This window comes from Vipera berus (genome assembly GCF_964194415.1).
Source record: "Vipera berus genome assembly, chromosome: 1".
Classification (NCBI taxonomy): domain Eukaryota; kingdom Metazoa; phylum Chordata; class Lepidosauria; order Squamata; family Viperidae; genus Vipera; species Vipera berus.
The window spans coordinates 309,743,118-309,762,457 of NC_138202.1; the positions used below are offsets into that span (position 1 = coordinate 309,743,118).

At 38.8% G+C, this 19,340-nt stretch overlaps 1 protein-coding gene across 3 annotated transcripts in view; it reads left to right on the top strand.

Moving 5' to 3' along the window:
* Positions 1 to 17,434, top strand: part of GPATCH2 (G-patch domain containing 2) — a 107,054-nt gene extending 89,620 nt beyond the window's left edge. For all 3 annotated transcript variants that reach the window (XM_081312888.1, XM_081312889.1, XM_081312885.1), the window contains one exon: positions 15,821 to 17,434. In XM_081312888.1, the coding sequence (XP_081169014.1) occupies positions 15,821 to 15,990 (170 nt within the window). In that variant the 3' untranslated portion in view covers positions 15,991 to 17,434. The remainder of the gene's footprint in view (positions 1 to 15,820) is intronic.
* The last annotated feature ends 1,906 nt before the right edge of the window (positions 17,435 to 19,340 follow it).

A 19,340-nucleotide genomic window follows, 5' to 3' on the forward strand; every position in this document is an offset into this window, starting at 1 on the left:
AAATTGTTAATATTTTCTCTTTGGAGAAAAAATTATTGAAGTGAAATATAAGAAATATAAGAAATCAACCCTTTGTTTTAAGAGTGGAAAATGGACGTTGAATGACATCTAGTGGTGGATTTGAGTACTTGGCTACTTGGTGAATTTTAGCCTTAAGGGAGAACAGCTGGCAATAAAGAAAAAATATTTTGGCATATTTATCATTCGTACCTTCTTGGACTATAAATACCTACTGAGCTTGGACTTTTAATCTCAAGAGCTAGTGGGAGAGAAAGAAAAAATTAACTCTTGAATACGTCTGGCTGCAGGGAGATTGAACATTTTAAACACTTGGAACATTGTGGATTACAACCTTGCCTGATTGATACTTGAGACAAAGGATTACTATAAAATATTGATATTAGGGCTGGATTATAAAGGCTATATATATAAAGACCAGAAAACTAGAGGAAATTTTGTTCTACTCTTACTGAGACTGGTGATACTAGAGGATTTCTAGGAATAATGCCTCAGGAACAAACAAATTCCTTTCAGAAGGAAATACTCTCTATGCTACAGCAAATTCATCAAGGAATTGTTGCACACAAAGAGGACATAAAAAGAAACCATAATGAGACTAAAAATAACCTAGATGATATAAAGGACCAAATCTCCAAATTTAAGCTACAACTGGAAAGCTCCCAGACAATGACTACACAGTATGAACAAATAAACCAGAAATCAGAGGGTGAAGCAGAAGAAATGGACTTAGAGGAGATAGGAGAAGGGAAATATGGACTGCCATACACAAATAAAATACTGCAAGACCTACCTATAACAATGAAAATACAAAAGACCCCTTACTCCTTTCTCCAAAATACACCTGATGATAAGGAAGAAGATTCTACAAAATGGAACATAGAGCGGGCAGGGGAAATGTCTAGGGAATGTGGATGGGTGGACTTCCCCTCAAAAAATACTCTACCTAAATTGTCTTTCTCATGCCAAGCAGCTTTCACAAAAATAGAAAGACAATTCTTGGGCAATTTAATTGCCCTGTCCTGGAAAACTGCTTGGCAAAGAAAAAGCGAAAGTTAAACTTAAAAAACAGAGTATTTGATCTATCAGAGGGAGCACTATCTCTTTAATTTAATTGTTTGAATATGAAAAGAATGGATGACCCTTAGATATAACTAGATTTTATAATGAAAGATATGATTTAGAATTAAAATAGCATTTTTTTCTTGTTTTGGTATGGGAAATTTGAAAATAAGAGATAATTTTTTTAGCTATATAAATGTAATTAATATAGGTTTTGCAGTATTGCAGAGAAAATCATAACTGACAAAGATACTTTAAACATTGATGGGAAATCAAACTTTAATAAGAGCATGAAAAACAGGATATTGACTTATGAATTGATATTGTTACTTCTATAATATTAGTAAAATGTGATGATCTATATATCTGATTTTGTATGCATCAATAGTACTAAAAATTGTAATTGTTTAATGAGGGGAAAAGGGAAAAAAATATGGGGAAGAAAAGAAGATCAAGGAAAAAATAGTGGATTGTGTAGTACTGAATAGATTTATATTGAAGCAGTTAATGTTAAATATGTGAACCCAGACAACATGTTGTTTACTAGGCTCTAAAGATTGTAATTTTAAAAAATTAATAAAACCTATATATAAAAAAATAGAAGTAGAGATCTTAGATGGTTAGCTAAGAGGACAAAACTCAACGGCTCCATTGCCTTTGCTAGTCCAGGGAATATTTTTTAAAAAGTATGCTTTATTCTGGGTTCATCTATTCAGAATGCAATACTGTAAAAAGATTGCCAAGATTTACCAAACTGACTGAACACTACCCTTTCTTGCTTATCTGCCACAACAGGACAAACACTTCAGAATATTACAGGGAGTAATAGAGCCCTAAGAAGGTGCTGGTCAACAAAATTTATTTATTTGTTTATTGTTTATTTATTGAATTATTTATTGAATTAATAAAGTCACCGACCTCACTTCCATGTTACTCTAGTGACCTATAGAATTAAAACAAAACTAAACAATCTAAGCAGGGATTTTCTGATGGTCAGTGGCTCCAATTGTTGCCTCTCCCCCTGGCAAAGTGGCAAGCCATTCTGTGGGTCAGATGAGGAGGAGTCTTCACAGCATCTCTCTTGAAAGTTAAGAGGGGAGGGGAAATGTTGTAAGCCTGTATTATATGTGTATTTCTTATCTTAGTTTTCTTAATGTTTAGTTTTTAAAAAAAGACATTAAGAACATTAAGAAAACCAAGATCATGGCATCCGGCCCTCTCAATTCCTGGCAAATTGATGGGGAAGAAATGGAGGTAGTGACAGATTTCATTTTCCTGGGCTCCAAGATCACTGCAGATGGGGACTGTTGCCAAGAAATTAAAAGACGCTTGCTCCTCGGGAGGAAAGCCATGGCAAATCTAGACAGCACACTAAAAAGCAGAGACATCACCCTCCCAACAAAAGTGCATACAGTCACGGCTATGGTCTTCCCAGTTGCAATGTATGGCTGTGAAAGTTGGACCATAAGAAAGGCTGAGCGCCAAAGAATTGAAGCCTTTGAACTATGGTGCTGGAGAAGACTCCTGCGAGTCCCTTGGACTGCAAGGCGTTCAAACCGGTCAGTCCTAGAGGAGATCAACCCTGACTGCTCTTTAGAAGGCCAGATCCTGAAGTTGAAACTCAAATACTTTGGCCACCTAATGAGAAGGAAGAGAAGAGCCTAATGCTGGGAAAGGTTGAGGGCAAGAGAAGAAAGGGACGACAGAGAATGAGGTGGCTGGATGGAGTCACTTATGCAGTAGGCGTGAGCCTAAATGGACTCCAGAAGATGGTAGAGGACAGGAAGGCCTGGAGGAACGTTGTCCATGGGGTCATGATGGGTCGGACACGACATCACAGCTCCCTTGCTTTCCCCTCTGCCCAGCAAAGTGGAAGGCAGTTCTGTGGCAACAGAGGAGGAGGAAGAAGCAGTGACTTCACCTCGGCTCTCCTGAGTATTGTGAGGATAGAGGAAATGATACACATCTATATTATATGAGGAAAGAAGAAAGATCCAATGGGTCACAGGTTGTCTGATGACTACTCCTTTGTTCTTTGTAGAACTGTGTAAAAAGTGGTAGTAGGGAAAGAATCTTAAGAATGTAGATATTATATTGAAAGGGTAACCATTCCTGTTGCCCCTAACATAGTATGTATGCTAATAGGTAGAAGTGAAATTTCTATTTTCTACATTTGTAATTTGGAAGGTTAGAAGTTCTTTAACAGATTTGAGCTTCTTGTAGATGGCAGAGAGGAAAGAAATGAAGGCAAAACATTTGTCCATGTTATGTTTGAAACATACCAAGCAAGAATAAAAGCAAACTTTATGCAACTGCACAGTCCGCTTTTCATTAAACTCACTATCTACAAAAAGTCCTCAATTATTAAGGAAAATGCCTATAGATGAGAGTATATATTTTTAATTAGCACTAAGTCATATTAAGTCATATTCTTTACATTTTCTAGAAATATGATCAGCCACTGACTATGAGGAAATCCCTGCTTCCCTTTCTGCTATGTCCCCAAGGGCCTCCTCAGTTATTGGTGCCAGCCAACCCTACCTTCCCACAGGCCTTCAAATGACTCCCTTGTCTTTCTCTCACTGGCAACACCATTAAGAGAATTCAGATTTCAGGCTTGGTTCTAAAATAACTAGTGGCTGCTTACGCATTGAGTCTTGCACATTTATTTATTTATTTATTTTAATCCCATTTATATCCCACCCTTCTCCGAAGAGTCAGGGCGGCTTACAATTTAAGCACAAACCAATGTGCTTAGCATTGAACTTACCCTTGAGCCAGCTCATGGGGTGCAGAGTCAGAGGGAAATTAGAAAAAGGTTTTAGTATAGTTACACTCTTGGAGAAAAAAATGTCCCAGAAGTTTCTTGCAATGGAATGGTTGACAGAGAGCAGGGATACACCTCTCCTATTTTCCCTTGTGCCACGCAACCTATGGGTTTCTAGTAAATGTAGTTGAAAAGCATGGCACTGAAGCAGCCACTACTTTCCCAAATTTCATTCCCGTGGGAATGGCATGGAGTGGCATTCTGTAAGTTAGTCTATTTGAGTTACCTTGATTCAATAATTGTTCCCTATACTTTTCAATTTTGCCCAATGGAAGGTTACAAATAAACAGCCAGACAGAAGTGTTTTAGTGGTATGTAGATTATTTTATCTAATTTACTTGCTGCCCATCTCGTGCTGCCCAAGGCAACTCTAAGCAGTATAAGATTATAAATTACATATGTTGAAATGTTATTATGGGGATATTATATGATAAGCCTAATCCCAATCAGTTGTGCCTCCTTTAACAACAAAAAATAGATATATGTAACTGGAAGAACACATACTTCATATTGGTGGATAAATTTGATTTAATTCTTCTGTCTCGTTTATTTGTTTGTCAAATTAATTACATAAATATGCGAAATTGTAAGATCCATCTCTTACTATTGGACTTACGAACCTAGCAAGCCTATGAAGACAAGGTTTCAGTTGGTACTTTCTTAAATGACAATTGATGACAAATGGTTTTCCCTGTCTTTGTATGCAGTATGTTGAATGGCCTTAGTAATGCATGTTCAGAAGATAGATAGCATGATGGAGCTAACACGGAATGAGGATGGAGCTGATGGAATGAGGTTTTCTCTAGATTCTGAATTTGTGTTCAGCATCAGTATGACTGTGTACTTTCAGATATATGACAGGGCTATAGACTACTATAGCTAGAAATGTTATTGGTTAAACATTTATTAATTGTGACAAGAACACCCAATCTATTTCAACGCTCTACCTTATTTACTGCTCTTTCACCTTTGTATTTTGTATTGAAAAAGTAAAATGAATATTGATAGAGTTAGCTATTGATTTCTAAATTTATAGCCTCTTCTCAGCCTTGAGACAAAGTCACATACCAATAGCATTGTGTGCATTAGTAACAAAGGATGTAGATTTTATCATACAGCAAAGAAAACTGTTGAAGCAAGAAACTTTTATCAGAGAAGAACATTTCATAATTTAAAAAATGTCATCTGTAAAGCAACAAAGAAAATAAAGTGAATTCTGTTAGAAGATTCCAGTCAATAACTGGAATAGAAAGATCTGTTATATTTTTGTTGTAACAGGAAATATTTGACTAAGATAAAGTCTAAATAAAGCTTCTGTTTAAAAATTGAGCAACAAAGCAGTGAAACTAAATGAAGTTTCTTCACACATTGCCCACAGATTACTATGTTTTTTTTAAAAAAAATATGTATGGTATAACTAGATGCTTTGGTGTTCTTAGGACAATCCTAAGTCATTTAGGAATAAATACTAAATGAATGGATTAGAAGTAAAAGCAATAAATTGCCTGATATGGAAAGATATTCTGAACATCTTTGGTGATTTACTAACCTCCAAAGGAGACTTTAAGAGACTTTATTGCGAAAGTAGAGGTTTTACTAGATGTTATGTACTGTTACTGATAAAAGCATGGTATAGATCAGGGGTGTCAAACTGCTGGCCCGCGGGCTGGAGCGTCACGGAGAAACCGCGCCCATCCCATTTTCGGCAATGGGAAAAAGTTCCGATACGTCGCGTGATGTCACGTGACGTCGCGAGTTTGACATGCCTGGTATAGATTCATCAGATGTGACTAAGAATTGTATGAAAACTGTCTATATCTTCCTGATCAATAGCATTCCTAAAGACCAGTTGTCCCCTTATTCTAAATTGATTTTCCCCTGAATTCTGGACTTAGTTTTCCTTCTGCCCATCAGAATAGCTCACAGCCATATATACAGAGACTTCACTTCTATTGATAAGGAGGAAATGGCAAATAAATACAAATATCAGTGGATATATTGAGTCCCCTATAAATTAGTCCATAATATATTTGTTATCTGCATTTAGATCCACAGTACTCATAGCAACTGATAGGAATTCATGCTACCCATCTCAAAAGAAGACTACTGAGGAGTGGTGGAATTCAAATACCTGAACAACCAGTTCTCTTATTCGATGCAGGCCTGGGCTCCGAGGTCTAGAACGGACTTCCGGAAGTGGCATCCACGCACTTCCGGTGGGCCATTCTAGGCCCTGGAGGCCTGCAAGGCCTAAAACAGACTTCTGGAAGTGGCATCCATGCACTTCTGGTGGACCGTTCTAGGCCTGGGAGGCCGCCTCCATGCCTCCAAATCCTAGACTGGATTTATGGCAGCCAGCCAGTTCTCTGAATGCACCAAAATTTAGCTACCGGTTCTACCAAACCGGTACAACCGGCTGAATCCCACCACTGCTACTGAGGGAGTGGATTAAGAAATTACACATATGGAAACAAAGTGGACTTTTGTGTGAGGGAGAATCTGTTCCTGCCAGTTCCTGCTTGCTCTGAATACCTCAGAAATACCTCAGAAATTAAATTCCAATCACCCATTGGTATAGCTCCATGACAAGGAATTTAAGTCTGTACTAGTTATCTAGAAGACTTGAATAATTTTGTGTAATAGTGAAGAGTTGGTTCAAAAATTCACTTGTAGCTTGATAGTTAAAAGAGATCTATCTTTCAGTAAATTACTCTTTTTTAACTATCTGCTTTCTGTAAGGGATTCTTGGGGAAAAATAGCAGAGAGTGTGTGTTTTTAAGAGTACAGCTAGATACACAGCTTCCCTGTATCAAAATCAAAGCCTAGCAATTTAAACATTTGTATTTTTCAGGTTGCTTTGACAATCACAAATAGAGAACCAATAGTAATACTCTGAATCTTAAAAGTATGCAGAGAATAGAGGAAAGGGTATACTAGGTTATAAGTGAAGCAGCATGTATCTCTCTGTTTCCCATTGGTTGTTTATGCAACATCAATACAACACTTTAGAAGCCAAATTACTAAACAAGCTGCCAATTAGGCTTGCAGTCAGCTGGATAGATTAGTAGCTAAGAGAAGCAGTTACAAGATTTTCATCTCTTGAGCCAATTACTCAAGTGAATTACCATCCACAGAGCTCCTTGGGAATTTAAGACAGAAAGACTTGCTCAGCTATGATAGGCATAAGTGAGACCCAGGATAAGGGTCTCACTTAGAGTTGTCAGATCATATAGATTGGCCAATGAGGCAAAAAAAATCCCATCTATGAGAAGACTTAAAGTATTTAGGATTTAGGAGTGCTGGAAAAGAAAATAATAAGTGTGCAAACTTAATTAAATTTAAATATGTTAAAGTTATAAAGGGAGGCAATTGGAGCTAAAATTGATCCAGTATAGAATAGAATTCTGCTATGGTAAAATGTTTAATTTACCACCTTTGACTTGCATTTATCATTAAACGGTTTAAATACATAAGATCAGACAATACCATTTGAAAATGATTTGACTGTACTATACAGAGTGATGAAAATCCATTATACTTCTGACTATATATAGGTGCATGGGTACAGAAAAAAGAAAGAGAATCCATTTACTATTACATATTACTTTCATGATCTTCAACTGGGTAAAACAGTTCATCTTAAGGCAACTATTCTGAACCAAGGTATCTCAAATGGGCTAACTTACAGAATATGTCCAAAAAGTAGGACTGAGGGGCTGAAATTTAGAAAGTTGTGGTTGCTTCAGGACTCCTTGGTGGAGCAGTGGGCTAATGCCTCCTTAAGTAACACCAGCTGCCTGCAATTAGTGCAGGTTCGCATCCCACCAGGCTCAAGGTTGACTCAGCCTTCCATCCTTCCGAGGTAGGTAAAATGAGGACCCAGATTGTTGGGGGCAATAAGCTGACTTTGTAATAATGCCGCTTGGGGGGGGGAAGCCCTAATAAGCAGGCATATACATAGAATGAAGGCTATTGCTAAGCACATTGGTTTGCGCTTAAATTGTAAGCCGCCCTGAGTCTTCGGAGAAGGGCGGGATATAAATGGGATTAAAATAAAATAAAATAAAAAATGTGATCTTCATTTTCAATGTTCTGTGGCAATTACCCAGCCAGTCTCACAATCCCTGGTCCTTCACCCAGCAGCATCACTTACTTGCCTGCTGGGAAGGAAGTCAAAGGAAAGAAGGAAAGGGGTAGAAGGAACAGCTGTGTACCCTTCCTGGCCTAAGCCACCCACTGCATATTTCCTAAACTTGTGCTGCCCCTGCACAACTTCCCCAACCCATCTTGTTCTCCCTTCATGCCTTCCCCAACCCAAACAGTACTTCTTGCACACCCCCATATACCCTTCCTGACCTGCACCTGCATGCCTTTCTTGACCCATACGATACCTCTTTGGCACCCACCATACTCTTCCCAACCCAGGTCCTCCCCAACCAGCACAGCAGCTCTTACACATCGCTGTGACCCCCTTGCATTGTTCTTGTCCTGCACCTCTCCCTGCACACCCTACTTGACCCATGACGGATTTCTTACACCAGGGGTCCCCAAGCCCTGGACCATGGACCATCACCAGTCTGCAGCATGCCAGGAACCAGGCTTCGCAAATAAGCAAAGCCCCATCCACCAGTTGCAGGCAGCATACAAAACCACACCTCCTCCGGTCCACGGAAGAAACACTCCACAGATCTGGTCCATGGTTTCTAAAAGATTGGGGCCACTGTCTTATACAACCTCATGACTCGCACTTACTCTTCTTTACCTGCACCCCCACTGTAGCTCCTGACCAACACAGCACCTCACACACACTGGAACTTTTCCTGAACTATGCCACCCATCTGCACAGCATCTCTGGTGCACACTCACACACCCCTTGCAACCCATGCAATACCTTTCATGCACCTCACATACCATTCCTGAGTCTACAACTTGCTCTCTCACCCACATAGCAGCAGCCACTTACCTGCCTGCTGACCTTGGACTTGTAAATCCCTCCTGGCTTCCCCACTGACTTTCTCCCTACAAGCTTCCTAGAAACAAAGTAAATGGACAAGCCAGCACAAATTAGAAGAAGTAAAGGAAGGAAGACGGAAGAAAGGAAGGAGGGAGAGAAGGAAAGGAAAGGCTTCCCTGTTTTCTTCCCACAAAGAAACTCAATGGAGAAGTTGGTAGGAAGTCGAAAGTTGCTCTGACTTGTGCTGCTGTTTTGCCCACTCAAGGTCATTCTGTTTATCTGCTCAGCTAAGGAAATGTCTCTGAAACAATGACTCAGTGGAGCGTGGGTTATCTTGTTGCTTATAAAGCTTCAGTCCTAAGAGTGTGTAGCTCCTATTTTATCACAGTAGTTTTTCCTAACTTCAAGAAACTGACCATGATGGGCGAAATCTTTTGCGCCGACAAGGTGCTCAAAACACTCAAGACATATCTCCTCCCCTCATCTCTTCCTTCCCTAATGCAGCTGACAAACTGAAAAAGAGCCTGTGGCCTAGAGGTTAAAACAACTGCCTAACATGCAAAGCAGCCCAGGTTCAAATCTCAGAAGGGTGTGGCTGACTGATGAGAGCAAAGAAGCTTGAAATAGCTATATCAGTCTCCCTATAATATATATATTATATTATAATAATATATTATAATATATATATATTATATATATATTCATTCTGAATCTTTTAAATGTATTCAGTGTAGTGTTTTTCTAAAAAGCATAATCCTGTAAATTGTATTCCTATGGCCCAGAAGTGCAGTATTTCCAACCTGCCTATCCTGAGTGAGTCTTTCATCCTGGTAAGCATACTTTGAATGGCAGCATCAATCTTCTGTTAAACATAAAGCAGTATAAATTTGATTACAGACATGAAAGAGAAGTGTTTTTCAATTGTAGCGCTAGGAGTTAAAGGTTCACACATATTTAAAATAACATTTTTACTTAATTGAGGCCTGTTCTGTATCAACCTGCTTTCAAAAGTCTTTTTAAAAGTAGCATTTAAAAACTAGCATATCAAAAAATATAAATGTTAGAAAATACTTTGCATATTTAACTATAGTAAATATTACTGACGTTCTTTTCAGTTTAAGACCTACTGAAATTCTCCAACTATTAAAATATTCTCCCCATTTTTAAATACTGCGTAGTTATAGTCTGAACTTCAACAAGCTGCTGTATCCTAAAATGATTAAACAGATGTGAAGCCTATAGCAGCATTAGACCTCTGATCTGATTTTAGCATACAGATGGAATTAAATTAATTCATACCAAACCCTGTAAAATAAAGGGTATGGCATTGAATGCTAGTGCTCTGTTTAACCAGAATGTACCTGTACCAACAGCTGTTGAGAAAAATTGTATGCCTTAATTTTCATAGAAATCTACCCTTAATGACATCACATTATTTTGAAATAAAAATTAAATTGCAAATTTGTTTTCTTTTTGCCCCGTTTTGCCTCTTTTTAAGGATCTCGCCTGATTTATTACATATATACTATTGCCTTTTACTTTTACAAACTTTATATTACATTTTCAACCCTTGCATAATAAAACACTTGCATAATAAAAAGTGTCATCAAAAAATTTGAGGCTAATTTCATAAGAAGATGGTGTAATTTTGTGAGATTGGAAGATTTTGTTTTGTCAGTATAAATTACTGTAATATCAAGATAATGTGGATGGGTGCATATGCATGTATCAGAATAACCTTTCAACTGCTGCTCACTCAGTTGTCCAACCAGGTCAGGTTTTAGATTTGTTGTTAGTGCCGAAGTCGTGTCTGACCCATTGCGACCCCATGGACAATGTTCTTCCAGTCCTTCCTGTCCTCTACCATCTTCTGGAGTCCACTTAAGCTCACACCTACTGCTTCAGTGACTCCAGCCAGCCAGCTCATTCTCTGTCGCCCCCTTTTTCTTTTGCCCTCAATCTTTCCCAGCATTAGGCTCTTCTCCAGTGAGTCCTTCCTTCTCATTAGGTGGCCAAAGTATTTGAGTTTCAACTTCAAGATCTGGCCTTCTAAAGAGCTGTCAGGGTTGATCTCATCTAGGACTGACCGGTTTGAACGTCTTGCAGTCCAAAGGACTCGCAGGAGTCTTCTCCAGCACCATAGTTCAAAGGCCTCAATTCTTTGGCGCTCAGCCTTTCTTATGGTCCAACTTTCACAGCCATACACTGCAACTGGGAAAACCGTGGCCTTGACTATTTGCACTTTTGTTGGCAGGGTGATGTCTCTGCTTTTTAGTGTGCTGTCTAGATTTGCCATGGCTTTCCTCCCCAGGAGTAAGCGTCTTTTAATTTCTTGGCTACAGTCCCCATCTGCAGTGATCTTGGAGCCCAGGAAAATAAAATCTGTCACTACCTCCATTTCTTCCCTATCTATTTGCCAGGAATTGAGAGGGCCGGATGCCATGATCTTGGTTTTCTTAATGTTAAGTTTCAACCCAACTTTTGCACTCTCCTTTACCCACAACAAGAGGCTCTTTAGTTCCTCTTCACTTTCTGCCATTACACTGGTATCATCTCCATATCTTAGCTTGTTGATATTTTTCTTGGCAATTTTAATTCCAACTTTTAATTCATCTAGCCCTGCCTTTCTCATGATGTGCTCTGTATATAAGTTAAATAGGCAGGGTGACAGTATACAGCCTTGCCGGACTCCTTTCCCAATTTTGAACCAATCAGTGGTTCCGTGTCCGGTTCTCACTGTCGCTTCTTGACCCGCATATAGGCAAGTGGGTTGCCATTTCCTTCTCCAGTGGATCACATTTTGTCAGAACTCTCTGCTATGACCTGTCCATCTTGGGTGGCCCTGCATGGCATAGCTCATAGCTTCATTCAATTATGCAAGCCCCTTCATCACGACAAGGCAGTAATCCATGAAGGGGAGTTTTTAGATATCAGTCAAATTTAGCAGATTTTAAAAAGACAGAGAGGCTTGTGTGCCAATGGATCAACAGTAAACTATCAGCAAATAGCATTATTTATTTATTTATTTATTGAATTTCTATACCGCCCTTCTCCCGAAGGACTCAGGGCAGTGTACAGGGCAATAAAAGTACTACATACAAAAGTTAAAAGTAAGATTAAATTAATTTAGCCCTAACAATAAATAGTTAAAAATACCCCAAACCCTAGACCAGGCCGGCCTGTTCAAATAAGTAGGTTTTCAGATCACGGCGGAAAGAGCGAAGGTCGGGAGCCATCCGGAGCTCAACCGGTAATTGATTCCAAAGGGCTGGCGCGCCCACAGAGAATGCTCTCCCCCTGGGGGCCGCCAGCCGACACTCTCTGACCGACAGCACCCTGAGGAGGCCCTCTCTGTGGGAGCGCACAGGATGAAGGGAAGATGACGCCAGCAGCAGGTGATCCCATAAGTAATCCGGACCCATGCCATTTAGGGCTTTATAGGTAATCACCAGCACCTTGAATCTCACCCGGAGGGCAACTGGAAGCCAATGCAGCTCGCGGAGAAGAAGTGTTACATGGGAGTATCGGGAGACCCCCATCACAACTCGTGCAGCCGCATTCTGCACCAGCTGAAGCCTCTGAGTGGTCCTCAAGGGCAGCCCCATGTACAGATCATTGCAGTAGTCTATACGAGAGATCACGAGCACGTGAGTGACTGTACGCAGGGCATCCCAGTCCAGATAGGGTCGCAACTGGTGCACCAGGCGAACCTGGGCAAAAGCATTAACTAGGTGATTGCCACAAATGTTTACTACTTTGTTCACAAGCTGTTTGAAAGGTTATATTTCTTATTGATGGGAATAGATCATATTAATTTTAATCAGCATGATTAAAATTCCCCCAAATGCCACATTCCTATATCTCTTCTGATTAGAGCATTATTTTTTCAGTATATAAAAATATACTTATACAACACATATCTTTTACAAAATTAAATGTCCACAGATTATAATTCAGGTATAGAGCAGCCAAGTTACCAAGCCACACTTTGAAGATTAGGATCTTGAGTTGGACATTGGATATTAATTTTCCTTCTCAAATTTCACCTGAGAATTTTGCTCTTCCATTTTAATTTGTATCTTTGTAGGACAGTAATGTATTAGCAGCCATGTTGTCATTCTGCATTTTGCAAATTTCCTTCTGATGTTGTCACAACATTTGGGTACTGGCAGTTGTCTCTAAAACCGAAAGCAAAATGAGAGAACAACTTCCCATCCCCAGAACATGATTTGGCAAGAAGATCCTGTTACATCTTGCACTGGTCCTTTGTCCTAAGAATAGGTAATGCTAATTAGCAGATTAAAAGTGAGATTCTGATTTTCCATTGGCCTTTAATGTGGTGTGAAGTGATTGTGAGCTTATAACTATAGATATGGTTTAGTTCTATACTTTTATAAAAGGAGAATGCATGACTCTGAGTCTGATATTTGAGCCATCCAATTGTGAAGAGATTCAGACATAGCCTGCTTTAACTCTTCCTGCAAAGGAACTGAATCTGTGAAATCCTGCACAAGCATAGCATCTGTCTGCAACTCTGTAAGATAACCACATAATCCCAAGTAAAACTGCAGCCATGAGAAGATTGCAGACATATGCAACATTTCTGCCTTATACACTTCAAAACACCTTTTCAGAATTGAAATGCTATATAGATTTAACATATTAAATTAAATGTGTTTGATAGAGGCCCACCATGAAAAATACTATCTGTATTTCTACTTCTATTACTAAAATTTAATTTCTGAAATTTATATAAATCTTTCAAGCGTTTGGCTATAAGGAGTGTTTAACAAAATTACATCATGCAATGACATTGTCACATTCATATAATGCATTTTCTTTGAAATAAGGAAGGAAATCAGCCTATGCCATTTGCAGATTAGCATTCAACCTGGAAGTCAGTACAGGTGAAACTCGAAAAATTAGAATATCGTGCAAAAGTTCATTTATTTCAGTAATGCAACTTAAAAGGGGAAACTAATATATGAGATAGATTCATTACATGCAAAGCAAGATAGTTCAAGCCGTTATTTGTCATAATTGTGATGATTATGGCGTACAGCTCATGAAAACACCATATTCACAATCTCAGAAAATTAGAATATTGTGAAAAGGTGCAATATTCTAGGCTCAAAGTGTCCAACTCTAATCAGCTAATTAAGCCATAACACCTGCAAAGGGTTCCTGAGCCTTTAAATGGTCTCTCAGTCTGGTTCAGTAGGAATCACAATCATGGGGAAGAATACTGACCTGACAATTGTGCAGAAAACCAAGAGCCTTGGTGGAGCAGTGGGCTAATGCCTCCTTAAGTAACACCAGCTGCCTGCAATTAGTGCAGGTTCGCATCCCACCAGGCTCAAGGTTGACTCAGCCTTCCATACTTCCGAGGTAGGTAAAATGAGGACCCAGATTGTTGGGGGCAATTAAGATGACTTTGTAATAATGCCGCTTGGGGTGTGTGTGAAAGCCCTAATAAGCAGGAATATACATAGAATGAAGGCTACTGCTAAGCTTGTAAGCCGCCCTGAGTCTTCGGAGAAGGGCGGGATATAAATGGAATTAAAATAAAATAAAATAAAATAAAATAAATTGACACCCTCCATAAGGAGGGAAAGCCTCAAAAGGTAATTGCAAAAGAAGTTGGATGTTCCCCAAGTGCTGTATCAAAGCACATTAATAGAAAGTTAAGTGGAAGCGAAAAGTGTGGAAGAAAAAGGTGCACAAGCAGCAGGGATGACCGCAGCCTGGAGAGGATTGTCAGGAAAAGGCCATTCAAAAGTGTTGGGGACTTTCACAAAGAGTGGACTGAGGCTGGAGTCAGTGCATCAAGAGCCACCACACACAGACAGATCCTGGACATGGGCTTCAAATGTCGTATTCCTCTTGTCAAGCCGCTCCTGAACAACAAACAACGTCAGAAGCGTCTTACCTGGGCTAAATAAAAACAAACCTGGTCTGTTGCTCAGTGGTCCAAACTCCTCTTTTCTGATGAGAGCAACTTTTGCATCTCATTTGGAACCCAAGGACCCAGAGTCTGGAGGAAGAATGGAGAGGCACACACTGCAAGATGCTTGAAGTCCAGTGTGAAGTTTCCACAGTTTGTGTTGATTTGGGGAGCCATGTCATCTGCTGGTGTTGGTCCACTGTGCTTCATTAAGTCCAGGGTCAACACAGCCGTCTACCAGAAGATTTTGGAGCACTTCATGCTTCCTTCCGCAGACGAGCTTTATGGGGATGCTGACTTCATTTTCCAGCAGGACTTGGCACCTGCCCACACTGCCAAAAGCACCAAAACCTGGTTCAATGACCGTGGGATTACTGTGCTCGATTGGCCAGCAAACTCAACTGAGCTGAACACCTTAGAGAATCTATGGGGCATTGCCAAGAGAAAGATGAGAGACATGAGACCAAACAATGCAGAAGAGCTGAAGGCCGCTATTGAAGCATCCTGGTCTTCCATAACACCTCAGCAGTGCCACAGGCTGATAGCTTCCATGCCACACCACATTGAGGCAGTAATTGCTGCAAAAGGGGCCCAAACCAAGTACCTAGTACATATGCATACTTATACTTTTCAGAGGTCTGATATTGTTCTATGTACACTCCTTGTTTTATTGATTGCATGTAATATTCTAATTTTCTGAGATTGTGGATTTGGGGTTTTCATGAGCTGTACGCCATAATCATCACAATTATGACAAATCACGGCTTGAACTATCTTGCTTTGCATGTAATGAGTCTATCTCATATATTAGTTTCCCCTTTTAAGTTGCATTACTGAAATAAATGAACTTTTGCACGATATTCTAATTTTTCGAGTTTCACCTGTATGTACAAAGACATCTTGTTCAGCAACCTATTAGAAAAAATAAGAGAAAAAGAAGGTTTAGAGCTTATTGGGAGATTATTATATTCATGTGATTGTACTGATTAATGTTGAATATTCCTTTTTGTCTCAGGGTTTGTTGGTGAAAATGCTCAGCCAATCTCAGACAGCAACATTGGGAATCGGATGCTCCAAAGCATGGGCTGGACACCTGGCACAGGCCTTGGGCCAGATGGCAAAGGGATAGCCGAACCAATCCGGGCAATTCAGAGGCCAAAGGGACTTGGACTTGGATTCAGCTGACAGAAAGAGATTCCAATTGCTGGTTCAGACATCAACAAAACTAACTTGAACTTTGAATATCTGAAAATGTTCTAATTTGTTGCCAAGACATCCAGTGATTCTTATTGTAATTTTTTAATAGAGATGCTTCATTGTTTTCTGTTAAAGCTGTGTGGGGCCAGTCTTTAGGGCAGTCCTAATCTTTGAATCCTGAGTGTGTAATAATGATCATCTTTTAAACTGTACCTTTTTTTAAAAAAAATTGTGGTCTTAGTTATGTTGTCAAAGATTCAAAGAAATGATTAAATTCTCCTCCCACTTTTTAAAAGCCTTGCCAACACCGTACATAAACCCATTATCCTTTGCTGGTTTAAACATAGGTCTTTTACTCTGGAAAGCTGCTTAGTTACTAAGGCATCTTGTCTGGGAAATATTTTGCTGTGTTTCTCAGATTCATTCCAAAAAATTGTAGTGGGTAATACAAAAGAAAGCCTGGCTACAAAATTCTTTTTGTAGTAAAAGGCAAACATAGAATAGGAAAAGAGATGCACAAAATGCTTTGAGCTAAACACAGGATATGGGGTTACATGGAGTTAACTGTCATTTTTTACATGGGTGTGATAAATGTAATGAATGTTAACAGGGTAAGGGGTTTCAATTGCTCTGTGGCACGGGCTATTTTTGTGCTATATATAACTGTCTCTCCACAGATGCCCCCAATCCATAGTCCAAAACATTAGGGAAAAGCCTAAATTAAATTGTGTGTATATAATTAAATTAATTACATATAAGTAATATGATCTTTTATATTTCTCATCTTTGGGCACGATAATTGTGATTGCAACAGGTGCTACATCAAATTTTAGGGGTCACATTTAGCCCTGGAGCCTCAGGTGATGCACCCTTGTTTTTAAAATATTGCCATATGACTCTGTATAGCCTTGATTCATTGGGTCTTCTAAATGGTTCAGTATTGTTATATGCAATCTCTTTAGATCAGCATAAATTGCGTCTTGCTTCAAAATGTGCAATTTTGCATGAGAAATGCAAAATGACAAATGATGAATTTGTCTTCTAACATTTGCAGCAGGTAACTCAATTCTCTTTTTTTTATTTACACGCCCTCCTTTTTTTAACTTTCCTTTCTGGTGTCTTAGCTTGTATTCTTTCTAAAATAAATTTTTAAACCTACTGTCACCTTTTATCATATCACTGTGACTGTCTAACTTGAGGGGATGGATTTAAAATGGGACCATATTAACTACAGTCCATCCATGGTAGTTTGGGAATATTTCTGTAATTGACAAATGGTGCCTGCTAGTGAGAAGGAAGGCTTGCCAGGCACAAATTTTTAAAAAACGGCAAAGGGAATAGTAAAACAGACAACCTTTTGATAAGATTAACAATATTATACTTAATCTTTGGACTTGTCATTGTGCTGACATCTCAAATTCATTAAAGAGGACTTCCATCAATGCATTAATGATGTGTTCTAATTATTATGCTAGAATGGCATATCCGCTCCCCAAACTAATTGCCCTTTGAATTCATTAAAATACTCCTACCAGAATATGATCATAAGGCAGTTCCCGGGTTAAGAACATCCAACTTATAGGGAACTTGTACTTATGAATGAACTGCCATAAAGCCTATTATATTAAAAAAAATAAGTTAAATGCAGTGATTGATAATAATGAACTCATGCTACTTTGTGATGCTCTTGAAAACTGCGGCTTCAGCAATTTGTTGTCTTGAGGAAGGAGAACTTCAGATCAGATCTGTTTGTCATTAGCACTGTGTTGAGTGCATAACTTCTTATTTGGTTTTAATTTTTCTCTTTATTTACCCTTGTAACCATGCTTCCAAAGTGTAAGTCTGCTGAAAGTGCTTATGATGCATCAAAGAAAAGGCAAACAATCATGATTGAAAATAAAAGTGTCAATAATAAAGTGAGCAGAAAGGGGTGAAACATCACCAGTCACTAGAAAAGCATTAGGCTACAATTCATCAATGATCAAAATGATTTTGAAAGATAATGTGAGAGTAACGGAAGATGTGAAAGACCCTGCCCTCATGGAAACTACAATTATTACTAAATAACACAGTTATTTAATCATTGAAATGGAAAAGCTATTGATAATACGGTTAGATGTTAAAATCAGAGTAATATGCCTATTGGCCTTTATTGCAAGAAAAGTTTAATGATTTAAAAGCTGCACATGCACCAAGTGAAGGTAATTGTGACAAGGAATTTGTTACAAGTAGGTATTGGTTCAATTGTTCCAAAATGAGGGCAGATTTACAGAATATTAAAATACAAGGTGAAGCAGCAAGTGTCGATATAAATGCTGCATTTGATGTTCCTGAAATGTTGAAATCAATTTATGAGGAGGGAGGTTATTTGTCAAGCAAAATATTTAATATAGATTAGATTGGCTTATCTTTTTGGGGGGGAATACTTGATCTACATTTCGAAAGAGGAAAAAAGTACACCAAAGGTCAGTAATGTATTGAAAGGTAGACTAATGCTTTTATTTGGGGTGACACATCCAGGGATTACAAGATCAAGCCTTTGCTTGTGTATCACTCCCTATATCCAAGAACACTTTGCTACATCATTAAGGCATCATTTGCTATTATTTGGAAGGCAAATGCAAAGGCTTGGTTTACAATTGCCACCTTTGAAAATTGATTCTTGAACTATTTTGTCGCTAGAGTTAAGTATTGCATAACCAAGACGTTTTCTTTCAAGATTCTCGTTGTGCTTCACAATGTACCCAGATATCTAAGCATTTTAGATAATCTTCAAGTCAATGTAAAGGTCATATTTTCACACACACCCCAACACCACATAGATACTACAACTAATGATCAGGTAGTCATGACTGTTTGTTATAAGGCCCGTCTCAATGGTACAATGACTCTGGGCAGCTTACAAAATGATAAAAAGTAAAGTGCTACAACACAAAATTAGGAGGAATTAAATGGGAAAGCTAAAAACCAAAACAATGGGTGGGTCTCGGGGTGGGCTCTTCTCTATCTGGTCAGCCACCCCCAAGGTAGCAGGCCTTTAAGACATTTATGGTAAGCATTCTCACAGCTAGCATAGCTGTCAGGACTATCCGGAATGATCTGATGAGCATTTGACTAACTAACACTATGTAACTTCAACTTACCTACAAATTTGAATTAAAGACAGACTTAGGAACATATCTCATAACCAGTATCTAAGCAGAATTTGGATGTCATACCTCTCTTTGCTATTGTTGGCATGTCAGCCTATCCAGATTACTGTATCAAACTCAACCAGTTTCAAAGAATTGGAACAAGAATTATTACATATTTTTTTTGTTTTATTCCCCTTGAAAATC